The 21205-nt window shown below is 44.7% G+C and overlaps 2 protein-coding genes across 3 annotated transcripts; one reads left to right on the forward strand and one right to left on the reverse strand.

The window, feature by feature from the left end:
• Positions 1-885: 885 nt before the first annotated feature.
• On the reverse strand, positions 886-11579 carry LOC118209940 (multiple epidermal growth factor-like domains protein 6). Its single transcript, XM_035385671.1, has 19 exons — positions 11467-11579; positions 10412-10517; positions 9962-10213; positions 9655-9756; positions 9343-9534; positions 8870-8980; positions 8412-8604; positions 7924-8060; positions 6470-6694; positions 5816-5957; positions 5564-5687; positions 5267-5458; positions 4906-5043; positions 4612-4794; positions 4019-4213; positions 3492-3640; positions 3021-3189; positions 1245-1290; positions 886-914 (listed from the first exon to the last, which is right to left on the reverse strand). Exons 1-19 carry the CDS (start codon positions 11560-11562, stop codon positions 886-888), a joined length of 2781 nt encoding a protein of 926 aa, XP_035241562.1. The 5' UTR covers positions 11563-11579.
• Positions 11580-15645: 4066 nt separating this feature from the next.
• LOC118209084 (sialic acid-binding Ig-like lectin 8) lies at positions 15646-21189 on the forward strand. 2 transcript variants are annotated; one of them, XR_004761676.1, is made up of 10 exons: positions 15646-15761; positions 16365-16694; positions 17716-18027; positions 18245-18547; positions 18891-18998; positions 19206-19233; positions 19619-19704; positions 19792-19842; positions 19929-20037; positions 20789-20922. XR_004761676.1 is itself a non-coding variant. In XM_035384224.1 (10 exons), the coding sequence occupies exons 1-10, from the start codon at positions 15713-15715 to the stop codon at positions 20936-20938; spliced, it is 1530 nt and encodes a 509-aa protein (XP_035240115.1). In that variant the 5' UTR covers positions 15648-15712; the 3' UTR covers positions 20939-21189. The 2 variants fall into 2 exon arrangements, 1 of the variants encoding a protein (XP_035240115.1); XM_035384224.1 differs by having other exon boundaries at positions 15648-15761; positions 19925-20037; positions 20789-21189.
• The last annotated feature ends 16 nt before the right edge of the window (positions 21190-21205 follow it).

The raw sequence follows: 21205 nt of genomic DNA on the forward strand, positions 1-21205 counted from the left end.
AACTGGATGTGCTAAGAACATGCAGGGTTGATATCCTTTACAAGAGAGATTCCTGACATGCCTCACAGTGTATCCAAGCAAAACTTTCCCTGGGTTTCAGCTGGAAAATGAAAGTCACTTCGAGCACACAACAGCCATTTACTGTACCTTTCTATGAATCGGTTCACACTCTTGAGCATGATTGATTGAATGGTTTTAATCAGTCAGCTTCTCAAGCCCTGGCGTTTTGAACAGTAGAAAAATGAGCACCTTGTCTGACTGATTGTGTAAGTATCCAGAGGGACAGAAGGCCCAGCAGCGGTACCTGGTGCACACAAACCCGAGGGCTGGACAAGGGCCGTCCCGTTGCAGAAGAACCCAGCCGGGCAGAGCCAGCAGGAGGAGGCATCCGTCGCCCCGAGGGCATTGCTCCAGGTCCCAGGGGGGCAGGGGTGTTCCTGGGGGTGCCTGGTGCCCGAGGGACAGTAATACCCTGCAGGACAAACACCTCCGGTGCTTGTGTTCACCTGGAGAAGACAAAGAAGGCAAAGCTCTTTGATCAAAACCACAGGACCTATGGGAGATGTATTACTGTGGTGATGGTGTGTTACTGGGATAGAGGTGTATTGCTGGGGTGAAGCTGTGTTACCACAGTGATGGTGTATTACTGGGGTTATGGTGTGTTACTGGGATACAGGTGTTTTGCCAGAGTGTTGGTGTGTTACCAGGGTGATGGTATATAACCAGGGTGCTGGAATGTTACCAAAGTGCTGGTGTATTACCGGGCTGGCAGTTCTGGCTCCTCCGCTGCAGTAGAACCCAGGTTCACAGGGACCCTGAGGGGCCGACAGACCAGGGGACCTGCAGAAAGTTCCGGCATCGCAGAGGCCGCAGTGCTGCACCTCCTCACCACCCGTCCGTGCCAAGTAGGAGCCCTTCAGACACATGGCACAGGGGCAAGCACAAACAGCCACAATGGCATTAAAGACAACTGACCTGACACACAGGACAGTTCATGCTGCAAAAGCAACACTGCAATGCATGGATATTCTTACAGAACCGCACTGTCTTTGTCCACTTTCACTGTGCCACCATAAAGAATCTATAATAAACCATAATGTACAGGAAAGGAATGTAGGAGAACCAGAGGTCCCCAGAAAGGTGGGTGGTGCTCACCGGAGGGCAGGGGCGGGGCATTGAGGTCCCGGTAGGACAGTAGTGCCCAGGGGGGCAGAGTGTTGGGTGTGCCAGTCCGGTCTGGTTACAAAAGCGCCCCCGTTCACAGGTGAGGCAGGAGGCCTGTCCCCGTGCCTGTGAAAACACGAGCCAATCAGAAGCCAGAGATATCACAACAGAACGGATTCCGCCTGGCCAGAATGAAAGCTTATCTCTGTAAAAAGTATAAACTTTTCTTTTTTAACTGCAAAACTGAAGATAGCTTGAATTAAAAAAATGCATGCATCCAGAACCACTTTTCCCCAGCATGATTAATGAGCATGTGTATCAACTATTAGCACAGAATTCCTTTTAACTGTACCAGTAATGAGCTTTAAAATTGTGCACGTCACATTAAACCATTTCAATTGCATTGGGGAAAATAATCTAATTTTTTTTATTTACCCATCTCAAAAATAATTTTATATAACCCCCCTTTTTAATGTAATATTTCAACTGCAGTTTCCATTTAATATATTAGCACTTTAAGTTTGTCATGATGACTAATCAGTCTCATATACAGTAACAGCAGTTATTATCAGACTGAAGATAGATGATCTGCTCCCCCTGCTCTCAGCATGCAGTCGCCATCACTGCTCCTAATCTCATTCCCTCCCATACTCCCCTCCTCCCCTGGGGTCCTGCTGCTCTGCATGGCTCAGACATTCAGACATGATTCAGTTATGTCTCGTGACCTTCTGTCATTAGCCCAAAATGGGCCGGTTCGGGTTACAGACCGGCTCGTGGACACAGGGTGTGTCCTATGCCAGAAACAGGCTATGCTGTTCTGCACCAGTAGCTCCTCAGCAACCCTCCTTTGGGGCGTAGTGTGGAGCAGTGTTAGAGGTAAGGGTTATGGGGCAGCTATGTAATGGTCATGGAACTGGGCTTTTAAAGTTTGATTACCAAGTGGGGTGCTGCCATTGTACTCGATATAGCTCAGGAGGTAAGAGCACTTGTCTGGAGTCGGAGGGTTGCTGGTTCGATCCCCTGCCCCTGGGCATGTCGAAGTGTCCCTCAGCAAGACACCTGACCGCTAATTGCTCTGGTGAATGCGAGGCATCAATTGTAAAGCGCTTTGGATAAAAGCGCTATATAAATGCAGTCCATTTACCATTTACTCATGAGCAAGGAACCTAGCCTGAATTGCTACCGTTAATATCCAGCAATATGAACAGATGGTATTTAAGATATAAGCTGTGTGAGTCCCTCTGGACGAAAGTGCCTGTGATCTAATGGCTAATTACTATGAGCATGCTTGTGCGGCGTAGTGTCATATATCAGTTTTATGAACAATGCGCATGCTAGCACAATGTAAGCTGATATTGTGGTGAAAGTTGCACTTATGGTTCTGAGAGAGGCACTTTCTGTGCTATGAGATTAAAAATGATTTTCCGTCATGGTCATTTTCAGCAGGACTGTATGTATGTGCTCCCATCATATCACTTGAATGCCTGTGCTTTTTCAAAGATGTGTTAACACCTGTTCTGTACATGTACACAGGTACTGTTCAGACATATTCACATTAATAAATATGAATCAATTTAATAATTTTCCCCATGCCTGTAATTGTTCATGCTATCCTTTAATCCCAGGTAATGATTGGGTGATAAAAGCTGATACTACAACTACTACTATGATTACAGAAACAATTATCACTACTACTGCAACTATTAATAGTAATAACTATTATTATAATAACAATGAAAAAGTAATAATAATAATTAGAAGATGGATGATAATGATGATGATGAAGAAGAAGAAGAATAAGAAGAGGAAGAATAATAATAAGAAGAACAATAAGAAGAAAAATATTGCTGTGGTACCGGTTGAAAGGTGCCCAGAGGGCAGAGCTGAGCTCTTGCTGCCCCTGCTGTTGAGTACTGCCCCTTCTCCACCTCATGCTGAGTGGGAGAGGCGGAGCCTGTGGGGCAGTAATGCCCAGCGAAGCAGGGCCCAGTGGGGGAGGTGCTGTTGGAGCCGGAGCAGTAATACCTGCGAGTGAGATAAAAAAGGCCAGCCACTTCAACCATTCTACCGTTTCTGTACCCATATAACTCTTCACATTATAGTATTTTTACAGATACTATTGCGTCATTTCATGTCCTTGACATATTTTTACAATAGCTGTAGAGCTAAGACGGGCAAGCTCTGCATTCTGAAATGTGTACTGCCAGCCATTGCATCAGAGCACACTTCGGGCATATCAAACGGACGTGAGCTGCAAGCACCCAATGAACCAGAGACGCCCTAGCATTATGGATCACTCAGAAGCCCAGAGGCCCTTAAATCTGTACCCCGGAGGGCAGTTCGCACACTGCTGGAGGCCTGTGAGTCCGGTGCTGTTGCTGAATGTTCCTGGGGGGCATGGGGTGGGGGCAGCAGAGCCGCTGGGGCAGAAACTCCCCGCTGGACACAGACCCCCTGTGGGCCCATCAGCTGGGGTCTGCGGGGACAGAGAACCAGAGGGGGACAGAGCTTTTACCAGAGCTTTTACACAGCGTTTGAGTGGCCAAACCTTAACACCTCGCTCCAGTTAATAGGTGGGGGGGAGAGAGTTATAGAAACCTTGTGCTTTACCCAACACTGTTGAATGGGCCCTGTTTTAGAAGTCACTTCCAAAGTTGCCTCTGACTACAGTAAGAGATTTCTTTTTTTTTTTTTTAGATAAAGTGAGGCTAAAAAGCTTTTTTATCTCTATTATCTCATATGTGTTGATGATCTTATTTTAATTATGTTGCATCCAGACACATTAGCACTTTCACATCTAAGGAAGGTGTGCAGTCAATATTGGTGAGGTAATGGCTGAAGCAAAACCCCTTACCGCTGATGTGGCTCTCTCTCTGCAGTAGAATCCTTCCCGGCAGTCTCCTGAAGGCGCGGTCTGACCCACACCACTGCAGTACCGGCCCCCACCACAGGGGGAGCACTCAGATGCACTACGCAGAGCAGGTCTGGGGCTGTATGTGCCCTCCTCACAAGGCTCTGGGACGCTGCTTCCTTCTGCACAGAAGAAGCCCTGCCAGGATGGAGAATATTATGACTCATGGACTAATAAAGGCACGGAAGCAGCCAGGAACATTGAAATTGATTGCTGTCTACAATTAATGATCTATTTACAAATGTATAATGTGCACAGGGATACTTTCCCCCCACAGAGAGACTTACAAAGCATATTTACTGATGCAGTGCAGGTTGGATTAAGGGCCCACAGGCAGTTATACAACATGCGACTTTTTACATTTTAATGGCTGGGTTGTATATTGTATTGGACATATATTTTACCCATATTTTAGGTCCATATTCTTTATACTTTGTATGGAAATGTGGCATGTAAAAATAAATAAGCTGATTTACCTCAATTTGCCACAAACCCAGTTCCCTATCTCCTGCACTACGTTTCTGCTCTCACTGTACCTCTGGGCAGACGGAAGGCGTGTGTGTGGCAGGGCCGCCGCAGAGGTACCCAGCGGGGCACGGCGCACAGAGCGCCCCCCTGTGGCCAAAGGAGTTATTCCTGAAGGACCCGGCCTGACAGGGGAAGGAGAATGGATGCCCGGTGCCCGGGGGGCACTGATGCCCGTCAGGGCAGCGCCCAGTCTGAAACATAAACGCCTCAGGCTGGATAATATACACTGCAGAAGGAGGAGCTTACAGTATGGTAGTGCTCCTTATAAAGGAAGAGGAGGGGCCCCCACACTGTAAACTCACCAGCTCAGAGATGGGCCGGTCCTGAGGCTCCTCAGAGAAGCAGAAGTGTCCCTCGGGGCACGTTACGCACTCTGTGACATCACGCAAGCCTGGCTGCCCACTGTACGTCCCATTTGGGCAGGGGATTGGATTTGGGTTCTGAAGGAAAAATAAAGCATATACAGACAGAGACAAATAAAGAAGCAGCATGAGAAAGAGAGAGAGAGAGGGGGAGAGAGAGAGAGAGAGCAAGAGAGAGAGAGAGAGAGAGAGGGAGGGAGAGAGGGAGGGAGAGAGAGAGAAAGAGAGAGATTGAATTTGTTTATGGTGCTGAGTACACTGTCCCAGAGCTTCCCTGCTGGTGAGGGAGGGGGGCACTTACGATGCTGCCCCCGGGGCAGTAGAACCCTATGGGGCAGAGGGTGGCAGAGCGCTGGGGCTCCCGGTCCAGGCCCTGAGAGCACAGCAGCCCCGGGGGGCAGATCATCACCCTCAGCATGGCCTCCTCACTGGTGGTCTCCTCGCTGCAGTAATGCCCCCGCAGGCAGGGGGAGCACTCCACAGAACCCTCATCCTGCACCCAAACATCAATGATACACGCTTAGCATTTATACGCATTCTCTCACTGAGCCCAAATGCTACACCGCTTATTGATTATTCAGCATAGAAGCGTAGATACAGAGTAGCTGCCTGCTCCACAGGTCCTGGGGCTGACGGTGGCAGGGAGGGGGCAGGAGTAGCCAGCCGGACACGTGCTGCAGTCCTGGGGCTGCTGCCCCCCTTTCAGCCTCCGGAACGTTCTCCTGCAGGAGCACAACACAACAGTGCCTGTCACTCACCCACAGGGCTTTGGTCTGTCTCTGCAGCGTTTACATCATTATCATTCCTGTCACTGCAATCATGATCTTCATCACCCATAAGCCTGACTCACGAGGGGCAGGGCGTTGGTTTGGAGGTGCCCTCCGGGCAGTAGTGCCCCTCGGGACAAAACTGGCAGTCCTCCCGATGCCCGTTCCCCATCTTAGTGCTGTAGGTCCCAGGAGGACAGGGGTACTGGGAGCCATACTGTGTCCCTGAAACAAAACACAGAAACGGCATGTCTGTGTGGTGCTTTCAGACACTGGTCCTTTGAGACCAAAATCTCAAAGACAGTGAGTAGACTGTGTAGGGCACAGGTGGTACTGGAGTAGTCTGTGTAGGTGGTATTGGAGTAGACTGTGTAGGTGGTATTGGAGTTGACTGTGCAGGTGGTATTGGAGTAGACTGTCCAGGTGGTATTGGAGTAGACTGTGCAGGTGGTATTGGAGTAGACTGTGCAGGTGGTATTGGAGTAGACTGTCCAGGTGGTATTGGAGTAGACTGTCCAGGTGGTATTGGAGTAGACTGTGCAGGTGGTATTGGAGTAGACTGTGTAGGTGGTATTGGAGTAGACTGTGCAGGTGGTATTGGAGTAGACTGTGCAGGTGGTATTGGTGCAGGTGGTATTGGAGTAGTCTGTGTAGGTAGTATTGGAGTAGACTGTGCATGATACAGGTGGCTGTATTTGGAGTATGAGTAGATAGAGCAGGGTGGGTGCATACTCCACCTTCAGGGCAGTAGTGCCCAGAGCTGCACCGCCCAGATGGGACCCCAGCCCCGGGGAGACAGTACCACCCCCGCGGGCATGGCTGGCACTCCCTCTCAGACTGCATCCCAACCTGCTCACTCCATGTCCCAGCTGGGCACTGATGCTGGGTGGGGTACATGGTGCCAGGGGGGCAGAAATGGCCCGGAAAGCAGGCCAGTGGGGGTCTCTGTATCCCTCCTGTACCTGTGTGAGAAAACAAAACTCATTAAAGAATATATCTCATGCCAATACACCTCCCTAATCTAGAGAATATAACTGACATTATGCAGAAGAGCAAGTTCATGTTCTTGAACTAAATGTGAGAAATGCATGGATTTTTTAAATTCACTTTTGTGTTTGCAACATTTTCTATGGGGATAAGAAGCATTTCCACATACAGTATAACATTTCTGATTTTGATAATAAATGACTTAACAGTAGGAAACTGAATGCTTTCACGTCAGTGGATATGTGTGAACGTATCTTCCCTTATATAAGTCACTCTGGTATCATGTGTCATATGCCAAAATGCAATGTAAAAAACCTGAATGTGATTCTTTTGTGAAGAATTTAAGTAGAGTATCAAGTTCAGAACAGGGAGAGAAGTAACTGTAAGGTTGGTCCTGTATTGTATAAATACTTGCAGGGGACATTTTTACTGCATTTCTGCTGATAGCTCTGTGTTTTGAAAATCTTTTTTGTGATAATGGCAGTGATGACTATACCCTTATCCACACACACACACTGCTCCACAATTCATATAATTTACAGAATTAATCCTGCTCTGCAGATCCTATAATTTATTGATATGCTAATATCACCTACCCTGCTCTAGAATTCATAACTTTCATATACATTTATATAAGCAACATAATTCCTACCTCCCACTATACTGCACCTACTTCTCCTCTCTGTGCCCAACAGCAGAAACAACAGTCACTGAAGAAGTCCCCTCGCACTGATTCAGAATGACAGGCACTGTTTAGAAGGCGCGTCCCGATCGGCGCAATGCGGTGGCCCTTTCAGTGCGGTGCAGTGAAATCGCACGTGATTGGTTAGATTCGACCACTCAAAGACAACACCACACCACATCCTGACCGATGGCGGCAAGAAGAAAGAAGGGGGGAGGGGCAGATGACGCTCAAACACAGCAGGCTTTATGCAGACATCTCAGGGTGCTTGAAGAACAGACAAACAATCGCGGGCGAGTTAATACAGGATTAACAGTCAGTCACAGCAGCGGCTCAGAGCCGGCCCGGGACTGAACACCTGAGACGCTGCTGAAAGCACTTCCAACAACTGCTTTTAATAGACTGTGAGGCACACGCTAGAAATGAGCTATTTCTGAATGCAGAGCGATGTGTGAATGAGAAGGAGGAGGGGTGTGGGTGATGGTGTGAATGAGGCGGAGGAGGAAAGGGAGGGGACAGGACCTCGGAGGCAGGCATATCGCGGCGGGCACCGCTGGCACTGCGAGCGGTCGGTGAGGCCGGTGCGGTTGCTCAGGGTGCCCGGCGGGCAGGCGCTGGCGGGGGGGTTGGGCCTGGAGGAGCCGGGGGGACAGACAAACCTGGGGGAGGGAGAGAAAAAGATTATTCACAGAAAATGTCTGTTAAACTGCAAAAAAGGTCTGTCTAAACAAGTTTCAGTCTTGTAATGAGAATTAAAATATTTATTTTTAGCTTATTTTAAGTTACTGTTTGCTTGACAAGTGAAATATTTTTACCCCATTGGCAAATCTTGAAATGACTCAAACTGCCTCACCTCATTGGCAATATTTTTGTCTTATTTAACACTAAAGTAATAGAACTAAGATCTTTAATCTAAATATACGACTAAAATTCTAGTTGAGACTGACTTATTTTTTGGTGTTTGCAGTGGATCACATAATGCGCATGTTGTGCCATGGTCCTCCCCTCACCCCTGCATGCAGTCCACGTCCGGGCCCTTCAGGGCCCCCTGGGTGCAGGCCTTGCCCGGGTAGCAGGGCCTGCAGTCTGCAGGGTCATCCTGCCCCTCCAGGGGGTTGAACGTGCCCGGCTGGCAGGGCAGGGGGTCGCTGGTGCCTTCGGGGCAGTAAAAGCCAGCTGGACACTTCAGGCAGTCCTTAGCACCTGAACAGAATTAAACCCATTTCAGTTCTGAAGGGAGTAGAACCTGGACAAGCCAGAAGTGATGTGACTATGAATATAGAGAGAAGAGCTGAAATGGAGAACAGGTGAGAGGGAAGGCTGAAGTGGTGAATGAGCGAGTGAAAAGGGCTGAAATGGTGGATTAGTGAGAGAGAAGTACTGAAATGGAGGATAGAGAGGCTGAAATGGTAAATGGAGGACAGGAAAGGTCTGAAGCTGAAATAGAGCTTTGTCGAATGTCTCTTACTCGTGGCACCCTGGTGTGGGGTGAAGGTTCCCTTTGGGCAGCTCACTTCCTCCAGGGTGCCTGCTGGGCAGAACCTCCCACGGGCACAGGGCAAGCCAGGGACCGCAGATCCTGGCACACACACACATGCACATGTAAACACACACACACTCACATGTGTGCACGTGCTGTATTTACACACACCTACTCTAAAGCCCCATGCACAAAACACCAATACAAACAAACATAAGCACATGCATGTAAGCACAAATGCATACATATACACACATACACACAAACGTACACAGGCATAGATACTAATATTCCATCTGATTGGCAAGATTTCCTTATTCATTTAAAGATGATCATAATTATCATTATAAGACGTTACAAAATAACAGAAGTATAAGCTTTCACGTATCCACAAATGTAATTGTTACTTATTTAGACTTGTTATCTGGTATCCAGGTTATGTTTTTCGGCCTATACAGTACCTTCAGGACAGAAGCGCCCCTCGGCACACCTCTTGCAGGCCGCCCTGGTGGTCTGTGCAGGCTGCCCCCCCGCAGTGCCTGCGGGGCAAGGGGTCCCATGGGGCACCCCTGTGCCCTCCTCACAGTAATACCCCATCGGGCACATGAACTGGGACCCAGGCCTGCTGATACTCCCCTCTAAACAGTAAAAACCTGAGAAAAAATATTTAGAGTAACTATCAACTATTTTCATCATAGGTTTCTCACTATGAGAACACTGTGCGTTACACTGTAGAGGTCAGTGACACTGGGTGATGTGTGGGGCCCGTTTACCTGCAGGACACAGAGAGCAGTCCCTCTCCTGCCGTATGCCCTCCTTCGCACCATATCTTCCTGCGGGGCATGGGACAGCTACACCCCCACTGCAGTAATGCCCTGCAGGATGGCAGGCACTAGGGTTAGCCTGTGAATACTTTGGCTTTTCAGATACTATAATCCATCATTATTCAGATCCTCACATCAGACAAAATAAGCATTTCTCTTTTATTTATTCATTTTTTTTCAAACAGAAACTGCTTGTTTTAATTTTAGAAGGGTTTCCTTCAGAAGGCATGTTCTAAAGGGGCTGAATAAGTCTCACCCAGGGGGCAGACCGAGCAGGTGGGCCCCTCCCCCACTTCCTGGTTCCTGTATGTCCCTGGACGGCAGGAAGTTGGAATCCAGGACCTCTGCCCCAGGGGCCCCTCAGAGCGAATCCAGAGAGGCCCCAGCGTATTCCCACAGTGAGACGTCCCGTTACAGCTCTGACACTGCAACTGGCCAGGGTGGGCTGTGTACTGCCCGGCGGGACAAGGTAACGGCCAAGATGTTCCTGCACTGGGACAGTAACTTCCTACAGGATGGACAGACGGACAGACAGAAATAGGAGATTTTTTCCCCTGTTCTTCCTTTCCTTCCAATTTCAATTCCAACATTTGATTCCACTTTTCGTAGCTGTGGCAGACATTTTGGTGTCATATTTAACCGCTAAAAATTTGATGGTTCACACATGCATTTGAGGAAATCTAACTTTTTCTAAGTTCAGTCTTGCCTGCAGGACATTGGAGACAGTGGTCTCTGGCATCAGTGGAGTAGAACCCTGCAGGACACTCAATGCATTCAGTCTGGGATGGGCTGGGCTCCTGTCCGGGTCCACACTTCAGAAGAGAAACAGAAACCGCTGGAAACTTCAGTTATGTTTAACACACAACCATTCATTTTGTCCCCCAGTGCAGTGTTCTTCCTTCTGTTTTTCCTAAGCTTCCGGATTCCTCTCTAGCCTGGTTCTAGAAGGACCTGGGGCCTGTGTCGCAAAGCAGGATTACTCAGCTAGCTGGACAACTGCACTGAGTAAGACTCGGAACCTTCCCAAAATTTAACATAGACTGTGTCAGGTATCGGGGACCAGGACCCAAATGCAGAGTGAGGAAAAACACAAGGAACTCCAAAAGGCAAATCGAGCCAAAGACTTTACTAACATACAGGTAACAGAAAGCAGGGGAACAAACACAAGGCCACTTTAAATAAAACAGAAAAAAGTTCTTCAAAAAACAAAAACAGCAGAATTACCAAAAACCAAAAGAACACGCAGAAACAGAACTCAGGCAGGGCAGAACTCACAGATGGAAAAACACAGGCAGAAACACACACAGGTGGAAACTCACAAGCAGAAACACAATCAGAAACACAAGGAACCAGCACCCAAGTCAGGAAAACAAAGGACTTAAATAGACAGGGAAACTAATAAGACACAGGTGAACTCAAAGAACAATCAAACCAAAGAGGGAGGGTATAACAAGACACAAACAAAAACAATGATTGAATAATTGAAAACAATAATACAATTAACACAGGGGTAACTAAAGAGGGAACAAACTGAAAGACAAACTGAAGTGCCCCCATCTGGCGGCCCAGAAAAGGAATAGCAGAAACAGAAAAGACAGAATCCTGACAGACTGAAGTTAAAAAAATGCTGGTCCGGGTTTTACTCAGTGCAGTTATCCAGCTACCTCAGTGATCCTGCTTTGTGAATCAGGCCCCTGGACTGGCAGAAACCGCTTCACACTGGGAGTGCCGTCTCCAGATCCTCTCAAAGATAACACATACCTTACGCTGATGCCCATCAGGGCAGATGGAGCCAGCAGGACAGGGCAGGCAGGCAGTGAGCCCCTCAGGTGAGTGCTCTCCTGGGGCGCAAGGCATGATGGTCCCATTTCTCAACTCACAGGACATCCCAGCCGGGCAGGGCCTGCAGTTTGCCCCATCCTCACTGCTAATGGAGCTGGGGGGGCAGGGCTAAGCACCGACCCAAAATGAAACATTGTGACTTTACTACATAACACACGACTGTTTGTTGAAAAATAAAATGCATGCATTGAAACCCCAAGTTTAATCAGAACTACGTGAACTTTGTCATGTTGTGCTTTGGTATGCGATGGCTTGTTTGAGATCAGTCCAAAGGAGAACTCTGTATTGTAGTCCAGTGGTTTTCAAATGGTGTGCCACGTGGCAAGGTCAAGTGTGCCCTGGAAATTTGAAGTACGTTTTTATATAGCCTCCTAAAAATAGTTTTAAATTCACTGACACTGCTTCTTAATCATTAAAAACATTTGGTCGTAGTCACTTATTTAGAACTTTCTGTGGATTGTTTTATCTCGATGGCCTTATATTCTCATATATTCTCATTCTCTCTATATCCCATATTCTCTGTTTGATTTCCGAAATACATTTACTTCCGACGGGGGAGGATATAGGGGAGGGGTAATTATTACTTTGCTGTACATTAACAACGCGGTAGCAAGGTAACCAAATAAATATAGTAACAACGACGCTACTAGCATTACATTCAACCAGCAAAAGAACAGAGACGGTGCGCAGCGACCAAAAGAAAAAACTGTGAACAGACAGTATAGTGAGAACTATCTCACCTTTGGCTTTACTTGGACTGGGAATGCTAATTCCCCCGAACCCGAGTCTGTCTTCTGCAGTGAGAAGTTGGCTAATGCAAATATGGTGCCAAGCAAACTGAAGAGGTACTTAAAAACTAAGCATTCCCACCACAAAGGCAAAAACATGGCCTTGTTCAAACGATCAAGAGACCAAAATCAGCAACAGCAAGAGCCTATGCTGAACTGTGTGACGGTATCTGACTGACACACCGCATGAGGCTAACGCCTGTGCCACAGCGCTTACCTCACCTGTGCGTGACGGCTACCTCGCTGAACTGCTGCGGCTCGCACGCATTGTGTGTGTCCACACCGCCAGCGCTGCTGCTGCGGCGCTGCTACTGCCAGCCCTATCTTTCTACATTGAGTTTGCCTTTGATAATGGCCATCAATAATAGAATGTTCGATTTCATTTCATTATAAATTTAATTTATATTTAGTTTAGACAGAAAAAGGTTAAGAAGCGTGTGCTCAATTGTAAAATATATATATATATATATATATATATATATATATATACCACCAAAGTTTTCTCCTACACACCGAAGTGTGTTGGTTGTCACGGGGAAAATACCTGGTCCAGATTATGTTTAGTGCACACATTTTAACATTGATGCTGATTCCATGCTAAAAATCCATTTTAGTATATCATAAAACCTGTCCCTTGTGAAAAGTCTGTTGTGTTATTGTGCTATTAATGAAGTGTTGTTTTGTTTTAGTTGCAGATGTGTCAGATACTGCTGGTTTCATGTTGAGTTCTTGCTCCAGTCCAGTGCAATGTATATTTTTGACAAATGATGGAATTGTCTGACAATTTAAATGAGTCTATATCTGTTTGATAATCATTTGACAGTCTGGAGTAACCTATGTGCAATACGGGGCAAATCTTCCTAATAAAATAAACATAATGTGTGTGACATTCTTCATAATAGATTACTGTGGCTTTAAATTGGTGTGCCTTGAGGTTGTGGTTTCACATTTGTTGTGCCTTAGACCCTAAAGGTTTGACAACCACTGTTCTAGTCCAGATAGCAGCTGACTGTCAAACTCATATTGGAATGCTCATGTCTGGCCAGGGGTTCGATTCCCAAATTATGCTTTCAGTTCAGTGATCTTATTTCTATCTGAAAATCTCCTTTTCTCAGTCTGAATAAATACACAAAAATACAAAAGCAGGGCAAGCTGTATGTTCTTCTTTTTGTTTTTAAAAAGGAAGTTACTCTGAAACTGTAGCACATTCTCACTCAGCTGAGTTCACCCACAGCTCTGATAAGTGCTGCACATACTGTAGTTATATTAATCATTAGTCTTATATATATACATATATGTACAGTACTGTAAGAGATCTTGCATAAGAAGTCCAGTAAGAACAAGTCATCATTCAGTCCATTTAGGTTTGTCATTTTGTCTACTGTCTGGAGAATATCTAGTACTGTGTCATGGATTCCATCTGTAAAAACAACCCACCTGGCAGTCTTGAATTCCCTCTCTCCCAGTGTGGTAATTGTAAGTCCCAAAGGGACATTTTCTTGGAGCAGACACATTTCCGGGGCAACTGAGGGCAGAAATATTAAATATTTATAGATATGAGAAATTCTAGATTTTTTCAAATGGTTTTGGTAAATTTTCCCCCCTGAAGAGGTATAAAACTGTTCTCTCTGAAAAACTGAAAACTTACTAATATCCCACTGGGCACTCTGCACAGAGTCCAGAAGAGAGGTAGAATCCTTGTGAGCAAGTGACCAAACAGTGCTCACTACAGAGAGAACATTCTGGACTCACAGCCTGAACTCCTACAGCCATTAAAAACAGGATTAGTCATGTGCAGTCCTTAAAATGTCGACTCGAGGCTCCCCCCAAAAAACTTACAATTTGTATTACAGAGTTGTGTTGTTTAAATTCAAAATGTAAAAAGCTTCTTCATATGCAATAAAATGGCTATGGTGCGCACCAAAAAACTCACCTGAAATAGGAAGGTGCAGTATCCACGGTGGCTTAAAACACAGGCTTGCCAAACATGACAAATGAACAACAAACACCAAGTGCATGGCTGATTTGCATAAACTCCTCCATCCCATGATGATTCTGTGTAATATTTCCTTAAGCCACCTCCTTTTAGCAGCTACTAATTGAAAGCAGAAAGAACATGTGTACAGCGTTATGGGTTAAGGAGGAAAACTGATCCCACCTGCTGAAAGTGACAGTTGATACAGGTAATGTGATTCTCTGATAAACTAAATGAGACATTAGAGTTCTCTGGTTACCCGCTAGCTTTCCTACTGGGGAAACAGACATATCCACTGACATGTTATTCATTAAATTGAAAACAGACATGTCTAATAAGTTCGTCATAACTTTTTAAAAATGCATTTACAATGTTTTCCCTTCAAGATCAGAGAATCCAGAAATCTTAGTTTAGGCAAAAAATTTTAAAATGATGAGGAATTGTATTGACCAGTATTTCTACGACAGATCTTGTCTGACACCATGTAAGAGAATAGATATAGAGTATAGTTTCTATGCCCTGGAAAGATTTGGAACAGAACAATACACAAATGCACCTTGTAATAAGGGCCACACTGGTAACAATACACAGTAGGTTACACGTTCAAAATTCAGAGACAATACCAGTGATCCTTACTTAAGACTACAATGTGCACATTATTGGACAGATATAAAGGCTTCCATTGTCATTAAACTGATGTTCCAAGATTTCTACATACAATGAAATGGGGTTTAAGCTGAGTTTAACATACTCAGATGAATTTGAATTGGATTGAATTGAATTGGAATTTTACTATCCCTACCCTGGGATGTTTCTACCACAAGCAAACTGATGCTGGCTGGCTGATAATTTGCCACTTCACAAAAGCCAATTTGTTTGTGTGTGTGTGTGTGTGTGTATGTGCATGTGTGTGTTTGTTTCACAGACTATCTATGTTAAGAGAAAGGAAAAAAAAGGTGAGGGTGTCAGATGTTTCCTGTTCATGTTTTATGCCGTCGGTAAATTGCAAACTGTGCAGCTGCTGTATTTTGCACTTCAGAGGTGTCAGGCAGTCTAATCTGTGCCTACTGTACTTTGAAATCGTGCAACATGAAAGAATAATAATAATAATAATAATAATAATACCCCATGCATAAAATGCTAAATTGAAGTCTAACATGTGGTACATTGAGCAAGTTTGCATGGGATAACATTTTGTCTGTACTGTCTCTTTTATCTTATTCTGTGTTAGCATCAGTTCAGGAATGGAAACATCATAACGCCCATGAAACTGTTTTAACCATTGTTAGTTTACCACTTCCTGATGTTCTCCACTTCCTGTTCATCTTCGCGCTGCCTGTTGTCTTTCAGAACTGGCAGGTTATATATTGTATAAAGCAGCCCAGGCTAGGTTTCAGCAAGAATGAATCTTTTACCCCAATTGACATTTCTGCTCCTTCTCAGGATCAAAGGTAAGATTTCTTATTAGAATTATTAATATTTTATTTTTAATAAATAGTACATGTGCATTCCCCTCACAAAAAATAAATATACAATATTGCAATTTTATGAAAGCGTATAATTTGAAAATATAACACTAAATTTATTTTCAGAGTAATTTAATCCAAAATCTGAAAACAGCATATATGTTTGTATGTTACCCGTATATTATCAAGTGCTGTCATATGCAGTATATATTTCAGTAAGTGTCATAAGTACCAGAATTTTATTTCTGTCATCCAACATTCACAACATTTTGTACGTTTCATGCCGCCTCACATTTAATATTTATTGCATTGTGTCTTGTGGATGTGCTTTCCACAACCTTTCAAAAAGATTTAATTCAGTCCTACTTTGGTAAGGTCCTAATCCTCTTCACAATACTTGCAGAGCAGTCATTAAAAATCTGTTCCATGTTAGTGCTGTATTGTTTATTTATTGTTATTTTTTATTATTTATTTTTTTTATTGTGTTGACTTGCACATCAATTTAATTCTTCTCAGACACACCAGCAGGCATTACCATATGGTAATGGCCATCATTTTTAAATAGTCTTTCTGTTATCCTTTCCATAGGCGTTTTTGTGAATGGCCTGGATTCAGAGATCGGCTACAAAATGGTTGTTGCCCAATTAGGAGAACCCCTGTCGCTAATGTGTCGCTACAACTGCACCGCTTGGACCCGTGCCTCCTGGCACCTCAAAAAAACAGGGGCACCCGTCTGTACGTCCTGTTTTCAGGAAACAAAGAAAACGGACAGAAACGGCAGTCTCTGCACAGAGCGCCTCTCTCTCCGTTATGTGTCTCTCAATCAAACCCATTACAACTATGCCTGCCATTCTGAGGAGCACGATGACCCAAGCCTGACCCAGAAGATGGTGCGGCAGGTTTCAGTTTGGGTTCAAGGTAAGGGAGCCACCTGCCTCCTCCTGAACTGGAGCTACGTCAGACCACCGTTTTCTCATTTATTAGCAGTGTGGCAGTAATGATTTACATATTCAGAGCAATTAAATAATGCAATATTCTGAAAACAATTTTGGAAAGATGTGTATTTTGCCATATTTACTGTGAGACATAACGCATGAAAGAGCAAATCTTCATCTTTCCAACGATGCCCAATGCAGTGTTTAAAATGTGTGATAAATACATAAATTGTGGTGATTTGCAAATCAGTGCAGGTTTTGTCTGACAGTCAATCGGCTGCTTTAAATAACTGAAGAAGCTAGATCAACGCTGGTCCTTTCATTTTTATTCAAACGCAACACTATGTTTCTTCCTCAAAAGATTCAAAGTGGGTAACTGCCCATTATAATTATGAGATTCATGTTTTCTGTAAAATTTTGTTTATGATTTCCAATGATTATTTGCATTTCTGCGACAGTAATTCCTGGGTAATACCCTGCTTTTAAGATAGAATTTTAAGGTAGACGTATTATATTTAAACAATAGTACTTGACTTTCTGGAATTGAAAGTACTGTGGCAATCCTGCAATATTCATACAAAGTATCTTGGTTAACTTGTATTGCTGTTGGAAGGCGCAATATAATTTGACATAGCTCAGGAGGTAAGAGCATTTGTCTGACAGTCGGAGCGTTGCCGGTTCGATCCCCTGCCCTGGGCATGTCGAAGTGTCCCTGAGCAAGACACTTAACCCCTAATTTCTCCCAACGAGCTGATTGGTACCTTGCATGGCAGCCTTTCTCTGTGAGTGTGTGTTTGAATTGGTGAATGAGAAGCATCAATTGTAAAACGCTATATAAATGCAGTCCATTTGCCATTATAAACCTTATTAGTTTACTGAGCTAGATTAAAATAACAACAACAAAGATTGGGAAATATTTTAAATTGGGAGAAAAATAAGTTTAAAATTATTATAAAGAAGAAGGAGAGATGTGGGTTGTTTTAAAATCATAAATTTTCTTTCAGCCGCTCCCAGTGCCCCAGTGGTGACAGTGACCCCGCAGGGTGATGTGTGGGCTGGCAGGCCAGTGGGGCTGATGTGCGCCACAGGGGGGTTTCACCCCCGGAACGTGACAGTCGCCTGGGCCTTCAACGGCTCTCCAGTGACGGGAACCGACGAGCTCACCTTGGGAACAAACACTAACGGAACATTCTCCGCCCACAGCAAAATATCAGTCTTACCCACATCCTCCCATCACAGGGGCATCTTCACATGTGAAATCCACCACACCTCGCTGAGCCACCCGCTAAGAGCTAACATCACACTGGACGTGAAATGTAAGAGATCAAGGTTCACCTTGAGCTACTGTATACGTCATGAGCTTACCTCAGAAAAGCTCTGTGGAATTGATAGCAACAAAAAAACATTTACAGACCCTTTGTTACCTACCATTTTTAATCACTATTTGATATTTGATCAGTGTCCATTGACAGGAATGATTTGTTTAGAACGAGCTGTTAGATGCTAACTTGCCGTTTTATGCTTATGTTCCAGATATTTCCCTGCACGTATCTTACAGGGATGGCACAGAGAGTACAGCGGAGGCACTACCACCACCTCTCACCATCAGAACCAGGGTGGGCGCTTTCCTAGAGCTCTCCTGCCTGGTGGACAGTAACCCCCCCACAGAGGGACAGTGGGTGAGAGGAAGTGTCGACCCCTCCAGGCAGGCAATGCGTACTGCCACAACACTGACCCTGGACAAAGTAAAGGTGGAAGATGCTGGAAACTACAGTTGTGAGGCATCTACACGCTATGAAACCAAGCAGTCACTTGTTACAATAGAAGTGAATCCTGGTGAGTGTTTTTCCCCATTTTCCAACAGCAATACAAGTTAACCAAGATACTTTGTATGAATATTGCAGGATTGCCACAGTACTTTCAATTACAGAAAGTCAAGTAAAAAGTACTAGTGTTTAAATATAATGCCTCTATCTTAAAATTCTTAAAATTCAGGAATTTTACTGTCGCAGAAATGCAAATAATCACTGGAAATCATAAACAAAATTTTACAGAAAACATGAATCCCATTTGAGTGAGAAGCCCAATATTGATGCAGTACCCTCCTTCCATGTCTGCACTTCCTTCACAAGTACAGCAACAACTGAAATCGTTCACTGTTGCCATTTCTTTGTCACAGCGGAGTTCAGCTGGTTTATGGTGCTAGCGGCCACTATGGTGACCGTGGCTACTGTGCTGTGTGCTGCGGCAGTGTACTTCAGTCTGAGCAGCCGAAGAAGGAGAAACGGTGAGCTCCAGCGTCAGTACTGCCCACGAGCCTAGCAGCATAGCTCTCTGCAGGCAGTAGACTAAATATTTCATTTACAGTATTTAAACTAACTGAAGACTTTTATTGTGACTGTGCTTTTTAAAGGCTATTGGTCTCATACTTTTAAATATTCATTTACAATTGTAAGATTAAGCTAATCGATTAATAATTTCCTGTATATTATAGCGCACCTGGCTTTTACCACCTGTGACAGGTGAGACATGAAGTTTCTTTGTACCATACCTGCCATTTCTGCCCCTCTATTAGCTGCTATTTGGGCCTGGCAGTTGCTTTCATAACTCTCAGTCTGCCCCTTTCTGTTATCTTTTTGCATGTGCATTTCATCATGCTTACGTAAAAGCCATTGTTTTCAGCTTACATGCATGGAATTCAAATGTTGGAAGTTGTTCATTAAATACAACATTCAATTTTTTTTTTCTCTAGCTTTGAAGCTAGCTTTGGTATACCGCCTTAGATAAATGTTATTCGAAGTTATTCTGTTGAAACTATAACTCAGATCTAAAATGTCACCACAGGAGAACAAGTTAATTTGAGGAATCCAAATATTTAGGTGTTTGTTTTGTTTTTAAATATCACAGAGGATGTATGAAGCATATTTTTCATTCATCTATTGACTCCGGTAAAGCAAACGGCGAGTCGAGAGTTGAAACCCCTCCAGCTACAGGTAAACCCTGATTCATCCAAACGTCCTTTAGTTACAAGCCAACCCACGAATAGATGCCGTTCTCACAGAAATGTTTTGATACTTCAGGTGACAACGCAGTGAAATGGGAACCTGTGGCAGTGACATTCACCCCTGCAGGTAAGGTGACATCAGAACCAGCTCCGGAGGGCTAAACGTTTGTAGCGGTATGGAAAACGTCACACTGTCGCCTTCCCTCCAGACAGTCAGAGCGATCACGAGGTCCCGTACGCTGACATCATGATATCTGTGAGAGGAGCCAGCACGCCTGAACTCACGCACATCCCAGACCCCACCCCCAGGGAGCACAGGCAGGTAAGAGGCTAACAGGAACACACTCACCCTTCCTTCCTGTAGACTGCTACACCTGCAGCACTGCACCACAACACAACTGTCCACAACCAATCAGCGCATTAGTTTAAGAGTTTCTCGAGGCATTTTTCCTGAACAGCAAGGCACACATGACGATGCGTCCCAGGTGGCGCATTAACCGAAGGCCCAGGTGCAGTAGTGGCTTCTCTCCTTGATTAGAACCCTGTGCAGTGCTGACTATGCCCTGTCTGCTTTAGCTGTGCAGAGCTGCGCAGTGCTGCGCAGTAACTGGGCAGATCAGAGGGTGGAGGTGAAGAAAAGTGCCAGATGGAAGCACACCCTTTGCCTGTACCCATGCAAACTGAAAGGGCATGGCTGGCAATGATTGGCACCAGCCTAAAAATCACGATGACACATTTCATATGGGAAGAAAAAGAATTTGGAGATTTAAATTGTTATACTGAAACAAGAAGTTTTGATACAGTACTGTAGATTCTTACTTAAAAGGACCCATTTTGAATAATTTTTAGTTGGCCTTATTGAATGATTTAAAAAAAACATCTGAGGAGGAGCATTACAAAAAGATTCTGTAGAAACTGCAGATTCAGAGAATATAAATCAACCCTGCTTCTTAAAAAAAAGCTTTGCTGGCTGTGCTGGCTGACAGTGATGAACAGAAATGAGAAGATACACACGATCCATTGTTTTCCCCTTTGACCTCTGACTTATGAACTCTCTGTACCCTTTCTGGCAGCGGTGGAAGGAAGAGTGGGGCTCGAGTGGTCTGCTGCAGGTCTCCCACTCGGCTGACAGACTGCATGTCCACCAGAGGGATGTGGCCAGGAAACTGAGCACCAGCTCCGAATACGCTGTCATCCAATATCGCTCTGAGCCACTTGGCTGAGTGAGAGAGAGGAAACAAGCACAATGCTGCCCCCTGCTGTTTGTCGTTGTTTAAACACTGTCAGCAGCTTTTCTGACTGCGAGGAAGAAAGCATACACAATACTGCCCCCTGCTGTTCGTATTTAGTCTCTCTTCCCTACACATATGTTTTATTATATTAATTATTATATTATATTAATTATTAATACGGTATTGGAATGATGTATGCACTGAACTCTATGAAACAAATCTAAAGCTCATATATATGTATATATATATATATATATA

Source organism: Anguilla anguilla, chromosome 12, assembly GCF_013347855.1.
Source record: "Anguilla anguilla isolate fAngAng1 chromosome 12, fAngAng1.pri, whole genome shotgun sequence".
NCBI lineage: Eukaryota > Metazoa > Chordata > Actinopteri > Anguilliformes > Anguillidae > Anguilla > Anguilla anguilla.

What these genes read in the sequence shown, in the direction of transcription:
- LOC118209940 (XM_035385671.1), bottom strand. Translation starts at nt 11,562, where the DNA reads ATGCCTTGCGCCCCAGGAGAGCACTCACCTGAGGGGCTCACTGCCTGC. An exon ending in GGGGCGCTTCTGTCCTGAAG is followed by an intron (nt 8,981 to 9,342) that starts GTACTGTATAGG and finishes TGTGTGTGCCAG; the next exon opens with GATCTGCGGTCCCTGGCTTG. An exon ending in CGCCTTCCGTCTGCCCAGAG is followed by an intron (nt 4,214 to 4,611) that starts GTACAGTGAGAG and finishes CCATCCTGGCAG; the next exon opens with GGCTTCTTCTGTGCAGAAGG.
- LOC118209084 (XM_035384224.1), top strand. Translation starts at nt 15,713, where the DNA reads ATGAATCTTTTACCCCAATTGACATTTCTGCTCCTTCTCAGGATCAAA. An exon ending in TGAAACCCCTCCAGCTACAG is followed by an intron (nt 19,705 to 19,791) that starts GTAAACCCTGAT and finishes TTGATACTTCAG; the next exon opens with GTGACAACGCAGTGAAATGG. An exon ending in CCCCCAGGGAGCACAGGCAG is followed by an intron (nt 20,038 to 20,788) that starts GTAAGAGGCTAA and finishes CCTTTCTGGCAG; the next exon opens with CGGTGGAAGGAAGAGTGGGG.